The 19,507-nt window shown below is 31.5% G+C and overlaps 1 protein-coding gene across 1 annotated transcript; it reads left to right on the top strand.

The window, feature by feature from the left end:
- Window positions 1–14,397: 14,397 nt before the first annotated feature.
- On the top strand, window positions 14,398–15,685 carry LOC105650602 (gibberellin 20 oxidase 1-like). The gene is made up of 3 exons (NM_001319932.1): window positions 14,398–14,936; window positions 15,025–15,346; window positions 15,422–15,685. The coding sequence occupies exons 1-3, from the start codon at window positions 14,398–14,400 to the stop codon at window positions 15,683–15,685; spliced, it is 1,125 nt and encodes a 374-aa protein (NP_001306861.1).
- Window positions 15,686–19,507: the final 3,822 nt, after the last annotated feature.

Here is a 19,507-nt window from a genome sequence, read left to right on the forward strand (position 1 = left end):
CAACATCAAATTCATTTTCAACTTTAGCATTTCTAAAATGTAAACAGAAGTGTAATAAAAGCACTATCAAGCAAACTTCAGAAATTAAAAGATGAACACAATGATTGATAGTGGTTCGGCACTAACTCGCCTACATCCACTTGCCAAGACTCATCTTGAGATCCTCAACTATGTTATCTCTTTTCAAGGGTAAGAGACAAACCAACAGTACAAGGCAATAGATCAAACACCTAAATCTACCTTTTATCCCACTAGATTTTCCAAAGGTTCTAGTTAACCTCAACCCTTTTTGTTTTTGGCAGAGTACAGAAACTCAATTCAAGACATTAGAATCCACACAAGGAGAAGGTCGCTTGATAACCTCTATTACAATAACTTCTAACCTAAGCTATTACACAGATGTTTATCAAATAAAAAGCCTGTCTACTATAGATTACAAAATCTAAATAGACAGAAAGAAATGCACATATAAGTACAGGAAAAACAGTTATCAGATTAGAAAATCGTTTAGAACACAAAACTGTTTTTCAAAAGTAGTTGTAAAAGTTCTTTCTCTTTAAAGATAAAACGTGTGAAGTGTAAAGATGAAAAGAAAATGGGGGTAGAGAGTAAGTTTTGAGAGATAAAGATTTGATCAATGAGAGAATGCTCTTAAAACGAAAACTCTTACTTCACCAATGTTTCAAGAGTGAAACACTCCTATATATAGAGAGCTTCGAGACTCTTTCTCTGGAAAGTTAATATTTCATTTTGAAATCAGAATATTTGTTTTCCTATTTAGAAGATACGAAAATCTTTGTTACCAAAAATTATTTTTATCCTTTTGGTAGAGAATAAAAGACGATTTTTACTTTCCTTTTAAACACAAGATTTTCGGGCAGCATTATTTGGAACATATTTTTCGAAAAGATGCTCTTACTAAAAACGAAAGATTCTTCCTTCGTTTAAGGTACGAGAATAAATTGAAGTACTTTTAGATTTTCAAAGAAATTTCGAAAAAGATAATGTATGATTTATTACCAAAATCGTTTAGAGATAAATCTCTTTAGTTTTAGGGTAAGTTAATCATTTCGATTTTAAAGAATATTTTTTCGAAAACAAATAAAAGAATTTATTTTGAAAAATCTAATTTCCGAAAAATATTTTTGTTGAGAGAAAAATTAATTTATGTGCTCATATATGAATTTCTCTCTATCCTACAAAGTATCCTAAATATCTAACCACTAGGGTCTTCGAAATATCTTCACACAATCATGGATTTTGTAGGGCTTGCCTTGTATGATTTCTTTCCATAATAATTCTGCATAAAATAAATATGTAGCACAAATAACATAATTTAAATTTATTTTTTTTTGTAATCATCAAAATCCGAGATTAGAAATTGACCCTTGAGCCAACAATCTCCCCCTTTTTGATGATGACAAAACCAATAAATTTAATAAACATAAAAGCATGTGCTTCCCCCTAAATTTTATGCATATAAAACAAATTAGAACATGTATTTTGCTCCCCCTGAATAGATGCAATAAAACTATTTTGTGAAAATTAGAACTAGGGAGACCTTTTAGAAACTGATTTTAAAACTAGCAAAAAAATAGGCAAGATATTCTAAATTCTAATAATCAGAGCATAGATATTAGAACTAGCAAAGATAGACAAGATATTCTAAGTTCTAATAATATAACAGATGGTCAGAGCAATAGAATAAAAACTGATATTAGAAATAGAACAAAAATTTCATGTCCAACCGCAGAATAGTCGTTAGAATAAGAATCTAAGTTATAAACACACTCAGTTTATCATATAAAAATTTAGCTCACCAAAATAGACCATATAGAACGCAATAAACACCAACACAGATTAGAAAACAATAAATGCTAAGATATAAGTACTTTGGTCACCAAGTAAGTACCAACATATTCAAAGTACCACCAATATACCTGCGTTCTCCCCCTTTTTGTCATCATACAAAAGGGTTAGACAAAATCAGAGCAAAATAAAGAAAAATAAACAGTTCCAAAGATATAACCTATAAAGATAAAGCAAAAATAAATTGTTCAGAACACATAAAAACAAATTAGAGAGGCTTAGAATCAGTTCTAAGTCTCTTAGAACTCCTCAAATTCTGAGCTGGAGCAGTCTCAGAAGAACTTTCTGGCCTTTTAGAAGATGGGTGAAGTGGAGGCTTTCTTCCATGAGTCTTATGTTTTCCAGCAATGTGCTTTACCTTCTTTGGTTTCTCTGAGGAGGGGATGTAGGGTGTTCCTTTCACTTTTAGAGTAGCTAATTTCCTTGCATTTACATCTTTCATCCTTTCCAAGGTCTCAATGAGAGACTGATTCTATCCAATCACAGTCTTGTAATGTTGTATTGCCTCATCAAGTTCCTTGTTGTGTTCTTCTATTAGCTCTCTTCCAACCTTCCTAGCATAGCCTCCCTACTCCTTTGAGCTGATAACATCTCAGATTCTTTCTCTGTTTATCCTCAGTAGATTTCTCTTCATCACTTTTCTAGCTTTTCAGTCTCAGTATCACTGACTTCCTCAACTTTCTTTCCTTTTTCCATCTTTTCAGGCTTTCTTCTTTTCTGTCTCCTTTCTTTTCTAATTCTTTTTCTAGCAGCATTCTTTTTCTTCTTTTCTTCTTTCTTCTAATTTTCTTCTTCTTTGTCTTCTTCTTCTTTTTTCTTCTTCTGCTTTTCTTCTGTGTCTTTCTTTTTCTTTTTTTTCTTCTTCTTCTGTTTCTAGCTTTTTCTTTGTTTCTTCTCTTTTCTTTTCTCTCTTCTTTTCTCCTTTTCTTTCTCAACTCTTCTTTTTCTTTCTTTTTCCAACTTCTTTCACTTTCTTTTCTTTTTCAGTTTCTTCTTTCCCTGCCTTATTTTTCCTTCTCTTCCTTCTCCTTCTCTTCTTTCTCTTTCTCTTCCTTCTCTTCTCTTCTCCTCTTTCTTCATCTTTCATCTTCAAAGACCGCTATCCAACTTTGTAACACTATGACCATCATTCTCATTTAGATCAACATCCAAAAACTCAAACACTGGTGTAAGAATCATTCCGTAGGGCAGCTTTTTAGGGTTGTTCTGTATCTTGTCAAAAATAATGTGACATAGATTGAGGGGTTTCTTCTCAACTATGTGCCACATTATGCACAGCTCATTTTGGTTCACATAAGTGAGTGAAGCACTTTTGGGATAAATGTAATGTACAATAAGTTTGTACAACCACTTCATACTGTCTGTCAGATTTGAGCATTCTATTGTACCCTGTTTGTCTGCAGAAACCCTTTCTTACAATCTTCTTCACAAACTCTTCCTTTTTATAATCACTAACCCTAGAAACATCCTTGATCTTTGTCACCCTAGACCCAGTATTTGGCACATCAAAAATTTTTCCCAAATCAGCGTAAGACAATGCTTGGTCTCTCCCTGAAGCTTAATAGAGATCGACTCTGTTCCATTAACTTTTAGAGAACCATAGACTCTTACACCAAGCTTTCATAACAAGTTTGTTCAGAGGTAGCATTAAACCGTCAGCCAGCCTTGAAACTACAAAGAGTTCCTTGAAACTCAAACCTATACATCACTCACCAAAGAGATTTCACAATCAATCACATATGACGCATGAGAGGATAGGAGAAAGGACAGATTTACCTTTGTCGCGTGCCTAAGCTTGTTTCTTTGAAGTAGCAGTAGTTTCGTTTTTCTTCTTGGTTCCTCTTCTGCTTTTTCTTTCGACTCTTTTGCTCATATTTCTTGAAAGCTTTTTCAGGAGTTGAAGTTCTTGCTCAGTTAGAGAGTGGATGAGGAGTGGAACTAGATTCCATTGTTAAGATTTTCGAAACACAGAAACTTAGGGTTTTGTTAGCAAGAGACGATAGAAAGAATACGAAGCAGTTAATAGAGAAAAAAACACTTAAGTGGCGGAAGAAAAATAAAGAACAGTTTTTAAAGGAATTCAAAACGACAAATAGAATAAAAGAAATAAAATAAAAAAAATAAAATAAAACGCCAAAGCACTAAGGATACGAAACATAAAAAACAAACACACACAATAAATTAACTATTTTTGGATTTAGTCTAAAGCAAGATTCTGATAGTGACATTAGAAAGTCATATCAGAGCAATATGCGTTTCTTTTAGACAAAAATCTTTTCACACAGAAAAAATTAGAACATAGCAAGTCTTTCATTTTCGAATATAGAAAGCAGTTTAGAACATACTTACAGAGTTCTAAAGTTACGAGTTTAGAACTAACATACCAAGTTCTCTTCTAATTGAGCAGAATTGACTTTCATTCAAAGGTTTAGTAAAGATATCTGCCAATTGCTTTTCTGTAGGAATGAACTCAATTACTATGTCACCTTTTTGTACATGATCACGTATGAAGTGATGTCTGAGTTCTATATGCTTGGTTCTAGAATGCTGAACTGGATTCTTAGATAAATGTGATGGCGCTATGTTGTCGCTTTGATTGGCACTGTTTCTAATTTCAAGTCCCATAGTCTGCCAACTGTGTGGTTGATCCATAGAACTTGTGCAACACAAATTCCAGCAGCAACATGATTCTGTTCGCAGTATGAAAGAGCAACAGATGTCTGTTTCGTTGCTAAACCATGATACAAGGGCGCTACCCAGAAATTGACAGTCTCCTAGATGTGCTTTTTCTATCTATTCTGCTTCCTATAAAATTCAGAATCACTATACCCAACAAAGATCAAATGTATCATCTTTATAATACCATAGACCCAGATTGAAGTTCCACAAAGATATCTTAATATTCTCTTCACAGCAATTAATGAGATTCTTTGGGACACGATTGAAATTAGCACATAGACAAACACTAAAGTGTATTTGTGGTCTGCTTGCCGTTAGATATAGTAAAGAACCAATCATACTTCTAAACAACTTGATATCCACATCCTTACCTTTTTCATCTTTTTCTAATTTTGAGGATGGACTCATTGGTGTACTACATACCTTGGCATTTTCCATTTTGAATCGTTTCAACAATTCTCTAGTATATTTTCTTGATTAATGAAAATTCCATTCTCACATTGTTTGATTTGAAGTCCAAGGAAGAAGTTTAATTCTCCCATCATACTCATTTCGAACTCACCCTGCATAATCTTAGAAAATTCCTTACAAAGAAGATCATTAGTAGATCCAAAGATTATGTCATCAACATAAATTTGTACAACTAGAATGTCATGTGCTTTATTTTTGATAAATAGTGTTGTATCAACCTTTCCTCTTGAAAAACCATTTTCCAATAGAAACTTACTTAATCTTTCATACCAAGCTCTAGGAGCTTGCTTCAAACCATAAAGAGCTTTAGTAAGTTTGTAAACATGATTAGGTTTATCAAAAATTTCAAAACCAGGAGGTTGTTCTACATACACTTCTTCATTTAGAAAACCAAAGCACTTTTCACATCCATTTGATACAACATGAAGTTTTTAAAACATGCAAATGCACAAAGCATTCTAATGGCCTCAAGTCTAGCAACCGGGGCAAAGGTCTCATCAAAATCGATGCCTTCCTCTTGGTTGTACCCTTGAGCCACTAATCTTGCTTTATTTCTCACAACGTTACCTTGTTCATCAAGCTTATTTCTAAACACCCATTTTGTTCCAATAACAGAATGGTTTTTAGGTCTAGAAACAAGTTTCCAAACTTGGTTTATCTCAAATTGATTTAGCTCTTCTTGCATAGCAAGAATCCAACTTTCATCATTTTGAGCATCTTCTAAATTTTTAGGTTCTAATTGAGAAACGAAAGCAACATTACCAAAATATCTTTTAAGTTGAGCTCTAGTCATCATCCTTTCTGAGGGATTATCCATAATGTCTTCTTGAGGATGATACTTATGAAATCGCCATTCTTTTGGTAATTGAGAATCTTCATTTTCTTTCTGGCATTTGACTTTCAACTATATTCTGATCTTCATGTTCAACTTCTGGTTCAGCCTGATTATCAGTGTTCTGCTCACTTTCTGGCTGTTCTAGTTGTTCTGATTGTTCATTCTGCTTTTCATGATTAGAATCTACAACATCATCACTTTCTAATGTTCTAGATGTAGAGTCAGATTCATCAAACACAACATGAATAGATTCTTCTACAACTAGAGTCTTTTTATTAAATACTCTATATGCTTTACTATTACTAGAATATCCCAGAAAAATACCTTCATAAGATTTAGCATCAAATTTAGCAAGATGATTTTTCTTGTTATCTAGAATAAAGCATTTGCACCCAAAAATGTGAAAATAACCAATATTTGGTTTTCTACCTTTGTATAGCTCATATGGAGTCTTTTTAAGTTTAGATCTTACCAAAGCCCTGTTTAGAATATAACAGGCAGTGTTAACTGCTTCTGCCCAGAAATACTTTGGTAGTTTAGAATCACTTAGCATGGTTCTGGCCATTTCTTGAAGTGTTCTATTCTTGCGTTCCACTACTCCATTTTGTTGAGGTGTTCTAGGTGCTGAGAAGTTATGGAAGATTCCTGACTCGTTGCAAAAAGCATCGAATTTCTGATTTTCAAATTCTCCTCCATGATCACTTCTAATTGCGTGATGTTGTATCCTTTCTCATTTTGTATTCTCTTGCAAAGATGAACAAACATGTCATATGACTCATCCTTATTTCTAAGGAAGAGTGTCCAGGTGAATCTAGAGTAATCATCTACAATAACAAATGCATAGAATTTTCCTCCAAGACTAGAAGGAGTAATTGGACGAATAGATCAAGGTGTAGCAATTCTAAAGGTCTAGAAGTAGAAACCATGCCCTTGGATTTAAAAGATGTTCTGGTTTGTTTGCCCATTTGACAAGCATCACAAATGTGATCTTTTTCGAATTTCAACTTTGGCAAACCTCGAACCAAATCTTTCTTAGACAGTTTAGAAATAAGGTGCATGCTTGCATGTCCAAGTCTTCTATGCCATAACCAACTAGAATTATCAACAGAAACTAAACATATATCCTGGTTATGCATATCAGAGAGATCTACTAGGTATATATTTCCAAACCTTTTTCCAACGAATAAGGTTTTATTATCATGCATGTTCTGAACTTCACAATGAGAAGGTTCAAAGATCACTCTTCTATTTTTATCACAAATCTGACTAACACTTAACAAGTTATAATGTAATCCTTCTACTAAGCATACATCTTCTATTGAAGGATTAGAACCTACCACACCAATACCAACGATTTTACCTTTTGCTTTGTCTCCAAAGCTTACTGTACCTCCCTTTTTCTTTTCTAATCTGGTGAACTTCTTTCTATCACCAGTCATATGCCTAGAGCAAGCGCTGTCCATGTACCACATTCTTGTTTTCAGCTCACTCCTTAGGCACACCTGAAAAGATCAAGCAGATTTAGGTACCCAACTCATATTGGGTCCTGGAGGGTTAGTGGTAACAGGTGCATTTAGCTTACTATGATTTTTCTTTCTGTTGAAACTTTGATATTCTAAAGTCACAACATTAGAAAGCATTTTTCTTATTAAAACACGATTCAGTTTAGAAATGCTATCATAGCTAGAACTTGTCTTTCTTTAGAAAACGATTCTGAAATTGATTTTAGAATTCTAATCTCAGTTTTCAAAGATTCATTTTCAGAATTCAGATTTTTACATTTTTCTTCAAGATGTGTCAGATTTTCAGAAAATCGATTATTACAATTTTTAAGATCTTTGATTTCTGTGATAAGATCTTTGCATGTAACTTCTTGATAAAAAGCATCTTTTAAATGATTACTTTCAGATTTAATTTTCTGAAATCTTTCTTTAGAACTTTATGCTTTCTAACAAGCTTTTCAAACTCATTGCAAAGATTATTGTAAGTATTAGAAGATCATTTTCTGATTCAGGTTCAGAAATACTTACAGTGCTTTCTTCATGCTTCTGGACCGTTGCATTTGTTTCGTTGATTTCAGCTTTCTGTGTTGAAGTCAGAGTACTGATTTCTTTGGAGTCAGAATCGATAGTAGCCATTAACAGATATTAGCAATTTCTTCTTGATCACTGTGGCTTTCAGAATTAGAATATCTGAATCACTCCAAGCAGCTACGAAAGCCTGCTTCAGCTTCTCTTTCGTTGACTTCTTTTTCAATTTAGGACAATTAGGCTTGATATGTCCAGGTTTGTTGCATTCATAACAAACCACTTCAGAAGGTTCTTTCTTAGGTAAGTTACATTTTTGGGTGGAAAGTTCTTTTTGTTAAACTTTTTCTGTGGCCTTCCACTCTTTCTATAGAACTTTTTGAATCTTTTAGCAACGAGTGCTAAATCATCACTATCAAGGAAGAACTTTCTTCACTAGAATCTACTCTCAAAGCCAGTCCTTTCTTTTTCTTATCTTCTATGTCAAAGAAGATTTCATTTCTTCTGAAACAAGAGCTCCTATAAGATAATCATAAGTGAGGGAGTCTCTTTGTAATTCATGACAGTTCCTATAGAATCCCATTTTTTAGGTAGAATTCTAAGGATTTTCTTAACAAGCTCATCTTCTGAAATTTCCTTACCGAGAGTTCTCAAAGGATTAACTATATTAGTAAATCTAGAATTTAACTCTGCAATAGTTTCTCCTTCTTTCATACTAAACATTTCATATTCTCTCCAAAGGATATTTATTCATTCCTTTACTCTATCTGTACCCTCATAGGTGACTTTAAGTTTTTCCCATACTTCTGTCGCGATTTACATCCAGACACTTTGTTGTATTCTGTTGCATCTAAAGCACAATGAAGAATATTGATAGCTTTTGCATTTATAGCAATATCATTCCAATCAGCATCTGTATATTCTTCTTCTTTTTCTAACAATCTCATCTCCTACAATTTCATGGGAATACGAGGACCAGTGAAACATTCCTCCAGCAGTTTATATCAACTGATTTCATGAATTTTCCATTCTAGTTTTCCAATAAGAGTAATTAGAACCATTGAACAAAGGAGGTCTAGAAACAGATTGACCTTCTAAGAAGTAAGAGGAAGTGGGTTGCCATGGGATCTTATCTCTTAAGCGGTTAAGCTTCGGTAAGTCAAGAGCCAAGCTCTGATACCAGATTGTGGGTCCCGTATATGTATGGCACAACCCAAGAGGGGGGTGAATTGGGTTTTCTAAAAAATAAATTTTAGAATTTAAAACAAATATAGAATTCTAAGTGCAGCGGAAAAATAAGAACTTGTAGAATAGTTATGGATTAGAACTTCCTCACAATGTTCTATTCAAAAAATAGAAAGACTATGCAAAGTGCAGCTATTGATTAGAACTGCTTCACAATGTCTTATTCATATAGAACTGCTTTATGAGGAAAGCTATTGAATTAGAACTTCCTCATAAAGTTTAGAAAATCATATAAGACTGTGTGAGACAGTTATTGAAATTAGAACTGCTTCAAAGCCTTAATCAAGTATCAGAACTACTTTATGATGGAAAGCTATTGTAATTAGAACTTCCTCATAAAGTTTAGAAAATTAATTAGAAACCCAAGTAGTGAAATATACTGTGAATAGAAGACGATTTAGAACTTGGTATATTCACTTATCAGAATTCAGAGTTCTAATATCAGAGAAGATAAGACTTATTCCAGTTTTAGAACATCAGAATCATTAACAACTTTAGCATTTCTAAAATATAAACAGAAGTGTAAAAAGCAGTATCAAGCAAACTTCAGAAATTAAAAAGATCAACACAGTGATTTATAGTGTTCGGCACTAACTCGCCTACATCCACTCCCCAAGACTCATCTTGAGATCCTCAACTATGTTATCTCTTTTCAAGGGTAAGAGACAAACCAACAATACAAGGCAATAGATCAACACTAGATCTACCCTTTATCCCACTAGATTTTCAAAGGTTTAGTTAACCTCAACCCTTTCTGTTTTTGGCAGAGTACAGAAACTCAATTCAAGATTAGAATCTCTTACGAAGAAGGTTGCTTGATAACCTCTTTCCAATAGCTTTTCACCTAAGCTATTACACAAATGTTTATCAAATAAAAATTTCTACAAAGATTACAGAATCTAAATAGACAGAAAGAAATGCATATATAAGCACAAAAAACAGTTTTTCAGATTAGAAAACCGTTTAGAAACAGAACCGTTTTTCAAAAGTAGTTATAAAAATTTTTTCTCTTAAAGATAAAACGTGAAGTAAAGATGAAAAGAAAAATGGGGGTAGAGAGTAAGTTTTGAGAGATAAAGATGTGATCAATAAGTGAATACTCTTAAAACGAAAACTCTTTCTTCCACTAAGTTCAAAGAGTGAAAACTCCTTTTATAGAGAGATTTGTGACTCTCGCTTTTGGAAAGTGGATATTTATTTTGAAATCAGAATATTTGTTTTCCTTATTTGGAAGATACGAAATCTTAGTTACCAAAAATTTATTTTATCCTTTTGGTAAGAGAATAAAAGACGATCTTCCTTTCCTTTAAACGAAAAGATTTTCGAAAGCATTTTATTTGAAAATATTTTCGAAAAGATACTACTTACTAAAAACGAAAAGATATAATCTTCCTTCGTTTTATGTAAGAGAATAAATTAAAATCCTTTAGATCTTCAAAGAGAATTTCGGAAAAGAAAGCATACGATTTATTACCAAAATCGTTAGAGACATAATCTCTTTAATTTTAGGTAATTGAATCATTTTGATTTTTAAAGAATATTTTCGAAAACGAATTTTTGACAAAAGAATTTATTTTTGAAGAATCTAATTTCCGAAAAATATTTTTGATGAGAGAAAGATTAGTTTGTGTGCTTATAGATGAATTTTCTCCCTATCCTACAAAGTATCCTAAATGCCTAACCACTAGGGTCTTCGGATATCTTCACACACATGTAAGACTTGCCTTGTTCGTTTTCTTTCCATAAGAATTCTGCTAAAATCATATTAGCACAAATAATATAATTTAAATTTATTCGTTTTGTTGTAATCATCAAAATTCCAAGATTAGAATTTGACCCTTGAGCCAACAAGCAGTAGATGGAAGTGATGAGATCAAGAAAGGACAAAATCAACACCAACAATCTAATATGAATCAGACGACAAAGGGAGAGAATCAACAAAATCATGGAAATGCAAAGATAGACAATAAAATGATTGATTTGAATATGAAGCCCCTTCGATTTCATGAACAAGCTCCGAAGGATCAAGTTAGCTATTTTTAATGATTAAACTAGTTTCTATTTATATTCTCAATATTTTATTTTGAATCAATGACTTTGCAAAATACACTCAATGAAAACTTCGATTCACACTTATTGTAAAGGTTTATTTGGTATTATCATTGTTAAAGTATTTTATCTAAATATTATTGTAATTCTTGAAACACATAAGTAAATATATATACTCACTCTGTCCTAAAGGATTGTTCTTTTGTTCATAAATATAAATCGTTTTGAGAATATCACGAGTGATTAATCAAGTTTTTCAATTTTAATTTTATTTATATTAAATGCAATACTTATTATAACTTAATAATATTAATAGTCGATACCTTGGTTACTCCTGCCGACACTACGACAGATTAGCAGATACTCCTGTCGACACTACGACACTGGATCGTGTAGAGAACTGACCTCGTAGATTTGATTTCGGACCGTTTTATCTTTCAGTGATTTTTTTCATATTTTGTATAGTACATTACATTTACAATTCCATTCTTACATTGTTACTGTGTTGATCTTGATGATGATGCTTGTGGTTATGATGTACATATATGTCAATTTTTGACAGTGGAAAAAATTGTGATTTTTAATATTATTAAATTATTTTTTTGCCTATAATTATATTTTGCGACCGAACTGCAACCAAAGTATAATCGAGAATTTGCAACTGATTTGCGACCGAGTTTGATAATTGCGACCGACACTTTTTGCGACCGATTTCTAATTAGCAACCGATTTTGATCGGTCGCTAATTTGCGACCGCTTAGTAATTCGATCGCAAAATAATTTGCGATGAGCACCTTTGCGACCGATTAATGTCCGTCGCAAATCGGTCGCTAATTCCATTTAGCGACCGATTTCTCATAATTTGCGACCAATTGTCTGTCACAATTTTGCGATTTTTTTGTAGTGATATGCATTCGGCCCACACTCAACCTATTTAACATTTTAATTCATTAAAAAAATTTCATTATAATTTTAATTAGTTCTTTTACTAATGAGTTACCTATGCAATTGATTAGGCTACATTAGATCAAAAAGGCCAAATGCATATATTTGCCCCTAAAGTTTGCGCGATTTACCTTGCGGCATCCTCATGTTTGCAAGGGACCTATCATGACTATACACTTTCATATTTCAGTAATAATCATGTCCCTTGGCAAAATTCATGAAGTAGGAGTCTGATTCATGCAAGATGCAGTCTTCTTACTCATCAAGGAAACCCATCAGAAAGTGACGAAGTCATTTGTTATCCCGAGCAGCATTATAGTGAACCAAGCAAGCAGTGCATTATTCAGGATGAGACTGCTTATCCCAAAGAATAGCCATCGAACTATAATAATCTTGAACTAATTGACCTAGAAATTGACAAAGATGAAGGAGTTCTTGATCAATTTGATATTGTGAACTTTGATCAGTGACAGTGTGAGTGGTTGCCAAAAAATCCTAAACATCCATAGTTAATTGATTTTAAGTGGGGTTGTATTGGTGAGCCAACTCATGATTTTAGCATTATCAGCTTCCCAATCAACAATACAAATGGCATAATCAGTAGCAGTATTTATTGGTTTGATGATACTACCCGAATCATAACCCCAAAGTTTGTGACCTTGCAAGAACCATTGCATTTATTGTTTCCAAGAATGAATTAGTATCATCTAAAACAAGTTGAATGGGATGAACAATATCATAAGAGGAATAAGACATTTGAGATGGTTGTGGAAGGTGTGAAGGCTTAAAGGAGAAGAGCCGAAGCCTGTAAAAAGAAAAAAAAATTGCCTAGAAAGGCTTTGATACAAAGTTGAATAAGAAGGAATTTGTATTGCATTGCTATGAGATTTACATTATACAACACTCCTTATATAGGTGTACAAGGTATATGAAAAAGGAAAAAAAGGATTATAATCAGATACATTAGGATCAGAATCAGATGCATAATTGAATACACTAGGATCAAATCAGATACACAAGAATCATAATCAGATGTACTAGGATTGGTTCAAATATACTAGGATCACTTAGGATTTTATTCTAACAAATCATATCCATTGTTTTTTCTTTGAATTTAACTAATTAAACAACTAATGTGTTTTTTTTTTCTTTTTTTTTTGTCATTTTAAGTTAAACAGGTATTTTTACCATACTTTCTAATTTAAACCACCTATAAAACAACTAACATAACAAGTAATAGTTACTACAACCACTAACAACTATTAAAACAACTAATTGCTGAACATGCCATATAGAGATTACTTATTTTAACTAGCTAAATAAAATGTCTAACAACAAAGCTAATAAACCTTCACTAAAAACCGTCTATCACAAAATTGGGGAGCTATACCCCCAGTTCCTCCTTCTCTCTGTCTCTATCCTCGCTTAGGTCCATATTTGTTAACAATAGTTATCAAACTTAAAATATCACTTCTCACCCTCAACATATTTAACATTTTAATTCACTCAAAAACTTCATATAAATTTAATTAGTTTTGTTAATGAGGTACCTATGTAATGGAATTATACTAAGTTAGATCATAAATTAGATTCTTTCATTTTAATTTTTCACTCTTATTTCATTTTAATTTATTTTGAAAAGTTTTAATCATTGTACTATCTTTTTGAAAAATTTTGAATATTTTCATCGTTGTACTATCCTTTTTGAGAAATTTTAAATTATTACAATTATAAAGTTTGTTATTTCTTTGTTTGGTATATATATGATTACCCTTCTCATAATATATATTATTTATTTTTTATATGGCAATCACAGGAAAAAATGTTATGTATGTGCATTAGCGGTTGATAAAATCTAATATGGTAGAAAAACACCAAAAATAGAATCAAAGCGTTTTCCTTTGACCTAACCTAACTTACCTAAACTGGATCCATTGGTCCACTTATGAATCAAATCAATGAAATTAATTAAAGATTATTATTGAAATTAGAGTATTTCTAGCTATACACTTAGAAAAAAAAAATCGGAATATTTATTAGAAAATCTTTAATTTCATGTCCATAGCCCATCTAGGTAAATTTTTTCTATATATAGGTCTACTACCTACATCTTTCTACCATCATCTAATTGGCCAAAGCAAGTCATAATTAGAAGACAGAAAGAGTTCATAGGTGAGACAACATTTTATTTTTATCTTTAATTTTGTTTTTCTCCTGCTAATTCAATTGTCTGTTGATCTTCCTTTACCTAATGAATCTGTAATTTGTAATGCAGTCATGGCAGTACGCTACGTCCAAACCGTGCCTCAACATCATCAGGAAGACGACCAAGATAAACCTTTAGTTTTCGACGCGAAAGTTTTTAGCTACAAATCTAACGTTCCGCAACAGTTTATTTGGCCTGACGATGAAAAGCCAACCCCTAATGCACCAGAACTCCTTGTTCCACAAATCGACCTAGGTGGCTTCCTTTCCGGGGACCCTGTCGCTGCAATGGAGGCTTCTAAGCTTGTGGACGAAGCTTGCAGGAAGCATGGTTTCTTTCTCATCGTTAACCACGGCGTCGATAAAAAACTGATAGAAGATGCCCATCTCTATATGGACAGCTTCTTTGCATTACCCCTCTCTGAAAAACAAAAGGCTCAGAGGAAACTTGGCGAACACTGTGGATATGCCAGCAGCTTCACTGGCAGGTTTTCCTCTAAACTTCCATGGAAAGAAACTCTATCTCTTCGTTACTCGGCAGACAAGAATGAGCCCAATGTTGTTCATCAGTATCTCCATAACACAATGGGCGAAACTTTCTCGGAATTCGGGTATTGCTCACTAACAATCTAAACAATTTTATAAACAAATAAACATTAATTTCTTTATTCTAATCATAAATAAATTAAATTTCTGCAGGAGGGTGTACCAGGAGTACAGTGAGGTGATGAGCAATCTAGCACTGGAAATCATGGAACTACTTGCAATGAGCCTTGGAGTAAGCAGAAGGCAATTCAGAGAATTTTATGAAGAAAACGATTCTATATTGAGGGTTAATTACTATCCTCAATGCCCAAAACCCGAGCTTGCTTTAGGAACTGGTCCTCATTCCGATCCTACTTCCCTAACCATTCTTCACCAAGATCAAGTAGGCGGTCTTCAAGTATTTGTAGACAATCAATGGCAAAATATCAGCCCGAATTTCCAAGCCTTCGTCGTTAACATTGGCGACACCTTCATGGTACGTAAAAAGTTTATTTCCATCTTTAACTTGATTACAAATATGTTTTCTAACCTTTTACTTCTTGGTTCGAAGGCTTTATCAAACGGGAAATACAAGAGCTGCTTGCATAGAGCAGTGGTGAATAATGAGACACCAAGAAAATCAATTGCTTTCTTTCTGTGTCCTAAGGGTGATAGGGTTGTGAGTCCACCAAGTGAACTTGTAGACGATGACAATCCAAGAACATATCCAGATTTTACTTGGCCCATGCTTCTTGAATTTACACAGAAGCATTACAGATCTGATATGAAGACTCTTGAAGCTTTCAGTAATTGGCTTCCACAACAGAAAAATTAAGTGGGTAATAATAATGTCACTGTTAACCCGGTTTGGGATAAGTTCTTTGTTCAATATATAAGACTTAGGATAATTCCCTCCTCTTGAGCTAGCTTTTGGAGATGGAATTAGGTCCGGTTTATCTTGTAATAGTCGCAATTAAATAAATTGGAAACAGTTTCGGTATGTATTGGAAGACAAATAGCAAAAACTCAAGAATAAAATCCCAGTTCGGTGACTATAGCTAGCTTTTTGGTCAAACAAAAGGCAAGAATAATAACATATGGGCATTCAATAGAAGGTTTGATTTGCTATATTTTTGTATTTTTCTTTCATAATATAAAAAGATAATCCTATCCTAACATTAAAAAAATAAAAAAAAAGGCAAAAAGAATAGAAAGTTTAAAACCTATTAGTATTTAATACTATGAAAACTACTTGGTTACTCTTGAAATATGGGTCATCCTTCCACCAAGCCGATGAATAAATTTTATTTCAAAGATTTTATAGCGTTACGATTTTTTGTCTTTTTTTTCTCTCACGAAATAGTTTGTCATACTCTCATTTGTCTTATGTATATTTATTAAATTGGATGAGTATGCGGGTATGCTTATAAGCCAAATATATATAATAGGAAAATTATTTACCTCCCATACACCAAACTAATAAATAATTACGGTTATGACTATTTTATCCTTTCTTTTCTCAGTGAATTATCAGAATACCCTCATTTTTTTATTTGTTTCTATTTGATTATCATTGAACTGGCTTGATTGTATCATCCCATACACTCGTTATAGATAAGTGTAATCCTAAATGGTAGTCTTATCTCAATTTAGGTGAATTACATAACAAATAAGGAAATACAGTCTGTGATTTTCCTTTTCATCCTAAATGGGTTCTTAGCTATTTAGTTCATGAGTTTTAGTCCAAAATACTATTATATCTCTACTGTTTGACAAAATCACTAATATTTCTCTGAGATTTAGCTCATTAATATTTAATTCTTCCGTCTAAAAAATGTCATTTTTAATCGTTAAATGATGGACCAAATAATAATCAATAATTCCCCTCAAAAAAAATAATACGATATTTTTTTGACAAATAATAATAATAATACGATATTAAATGTAAATAATTAAATAGTCAAATATTATAAAATCTTCCATACAAAAAGAAAGTACTTTTGAAGGAAAAAAATTAAATGATTTAATGATATTAAACCTCAGGAATATTGAATCAGTGATTTGTCAAATAATGGAAATATGATAGAAATTTCCGTCACACTTAAGAGAGTAATTTTGTAATTTTGAATCAGTATACTATTACTTTTTGTAATTTTTTTAAATAATTAATCCCTTTAAACAAATTTAAATTTAAATTTTTGAAATTGAAGTTTCGAAGCTCAATAGTTAACATATATTGCTCATCATGTAATTATTTAAGTAGTTACTTTCTCAAAAATATAAAATTGTAGGTTTTATAAAAATTTGAACATTTTAAAAATATTTTTAAATGCAAATCTTTTGTAAGTGATATATCAGGTCTGAAGGCAAGTATAAAACTTTTACACAGATAAAGCACTTAATCTATTATAAAGAAGTTAGAACCTGAATATCAACTCTATTTTGGGTTACTGAAAACAAACAATTTAATTCTGGTTTATAATCTATCAATTAAATATATAATCTATAAATATAGTGGATACGAGGGGAATAACTTTTAATAGATAAATAAATATATATAATATTTATCTTTGTAAAATTTAAGATATCTTAAAATAACCTTAGTCTTAACCAACTAAAAAATTTTAACTTAAAAATATATATAATATTTTATAATTTGATCGGATGTTTTTGAATTTTTAATAGATAAATAAATATAAATAATTAAGTATTTCAAAATTTTAAATTTTTACTATTATTATCTTATTATGTCTAATATATTTTATTTATTAGATATTATGTAAAAATAATAATTTAATAATTTTAATAATTTATTTACTAAATTTATAATTTAACTTCAACATTATTATTTTAAAATATATGTAAATGAGGTATTTGAAAGTTTTTACATTTTTTTGAATTTTTTTAAATAAATATATCTTGATGATTTAGATTTCATTTAAAAAGAGTATAATTAAATTTTTTTTAATTACAAATTTCACTCTAATTTGGTTAGCCAAAGAATAAGATAAAAAATTATTATTTTAACATCTCGAATTTAATAGTTATATTGATATCTTATATAATTTATATCCTATTTCTATTAAAGAATAATTTTATTATAATTTTTTAAAATGCTTTGATGATTTTGATTGGCTAAAAAAATAAAAATTTATCATTATTTATAAATATTAATTTAATTTATTAGATTGCTTTCTTATTCTATTTTTAATGTATAATATTTACTACAAAAGATTCAGTGAAAGTTATTAACAAAAAATGTAAATTAATTATTAAACGTATAATAGAAGCTATATGATAGTTTTTGTAAATTAATTTGGTTTTTCTTTAAAAAATAAAATGAAAGCAATTAACGTATAATAAAAACTGTATGAATTAGTATGTTAACATAGAATCAAAAAAACAAAATTACTGTATATATAAAGTGTAATATAATTTAACCATTCAATCTAAATAAGAATTTATATTTTAATATTATATAAATAAAAAATTAAACGAGAATTAAGAATGAACATATAATGAGCATAGTCAACGTGCAAACATATCATAAACAAGACTAGTATAGATAAATATACAAATGTGCCAAAATATATGAACTGACAAAAAGGATTTTAATACAATTAATATTACAATATCAGAAATAAATTTGCTTCCTACTTACGCTATATATACTAACCATAAATTTTGCTTCCTAACTAAGTAAAATTGTTGTACTTCTAATTTTTGATTTAATTCATTAAGTTCCTATATATATATATATATATATTTAATACCATATAAGAATAAAAAAATATATCAAGAGAAAAGATTTAGGTACATACTTGAGGCTATGGAGGTTATAGATTTTTTTTCTTTGTATTACCACAGGTATCCCCAGTCTCAAGTCGGCCCACTAAAAAGTAAAATGCTTTTAGTGAGTATTTATTCCATCCATGAGGTCTTAACCTCACTTGAGGGGGAAAAGTACCGAACCACTAATCCCAACACTCGTTTTGAAGGTTATGGATTTTTAATATCACATAAAAACAATATCAACACTTAAAAGGTTATGGATTTTTAATATTATACAACAACTTCCACTTCTGCATGAGGCTATGGAAGTCACACACACTATAAAAAAGGATCGACAGTTTGTCGACCAGTGATCCATTGTAAGTGAAATTAATATTATTAGGATAAGTTTATCAATAGTAGATATGCAAGAGTTGGCCACTTATCTGCATTTATTACTTTCAAGAGGCCATTATTTCTAAGGTTCAAGCTAAATCTCAAAATCATGAAGAAGGTTCCAGTCAACCTTACTTAGTTGATGCTACACAACTTACATATACAGGAAGTAGGTGGTATTAAAAAGCAACAAATTTATGGCCTCGGTTCGCAAGCTTCCATTTTCTTTAGTCACTCTACCACCTCTAGCTCTTCTGCTGCATCCCACCGTCAAGAACAACACAATGAAAATATTGCTGCTCGAATTCAGGAGATATTGGAGCAGTAAATGAAAGAGATGGAGATGCAATATGAACAGGAGCTGCGACAACAGTTACAGCAATAAGTGCAATAGCAAGTTAGAGAGCTTATTGCTCTCATTCTCCCCTATCCTATGCAATGTATTTGCACCACCAGAGCATAGTTTGCAACAACCTGGACTACGTCCTTC

Source organism: Jatropha curcas, unplaced genomic scaffold (genome assembly GCF_041381405.1).
Source record: "Jatropha curcas cultivar XTBG-Jc1 unplaced genomic scaffold, XTBG_Jcur_1.0 HiC_scaffold_1181_pilon, whole genome shotgun sequence".
In the NCBI taxonomy this organism is placed as follows: domain Eukaryota; kingdom Viridiplantae; phylum Streptophyta; class Magnoliopsida; order Malpighiales; family Euphorbiaceae; genus Jatropha; species Jatropha curcas.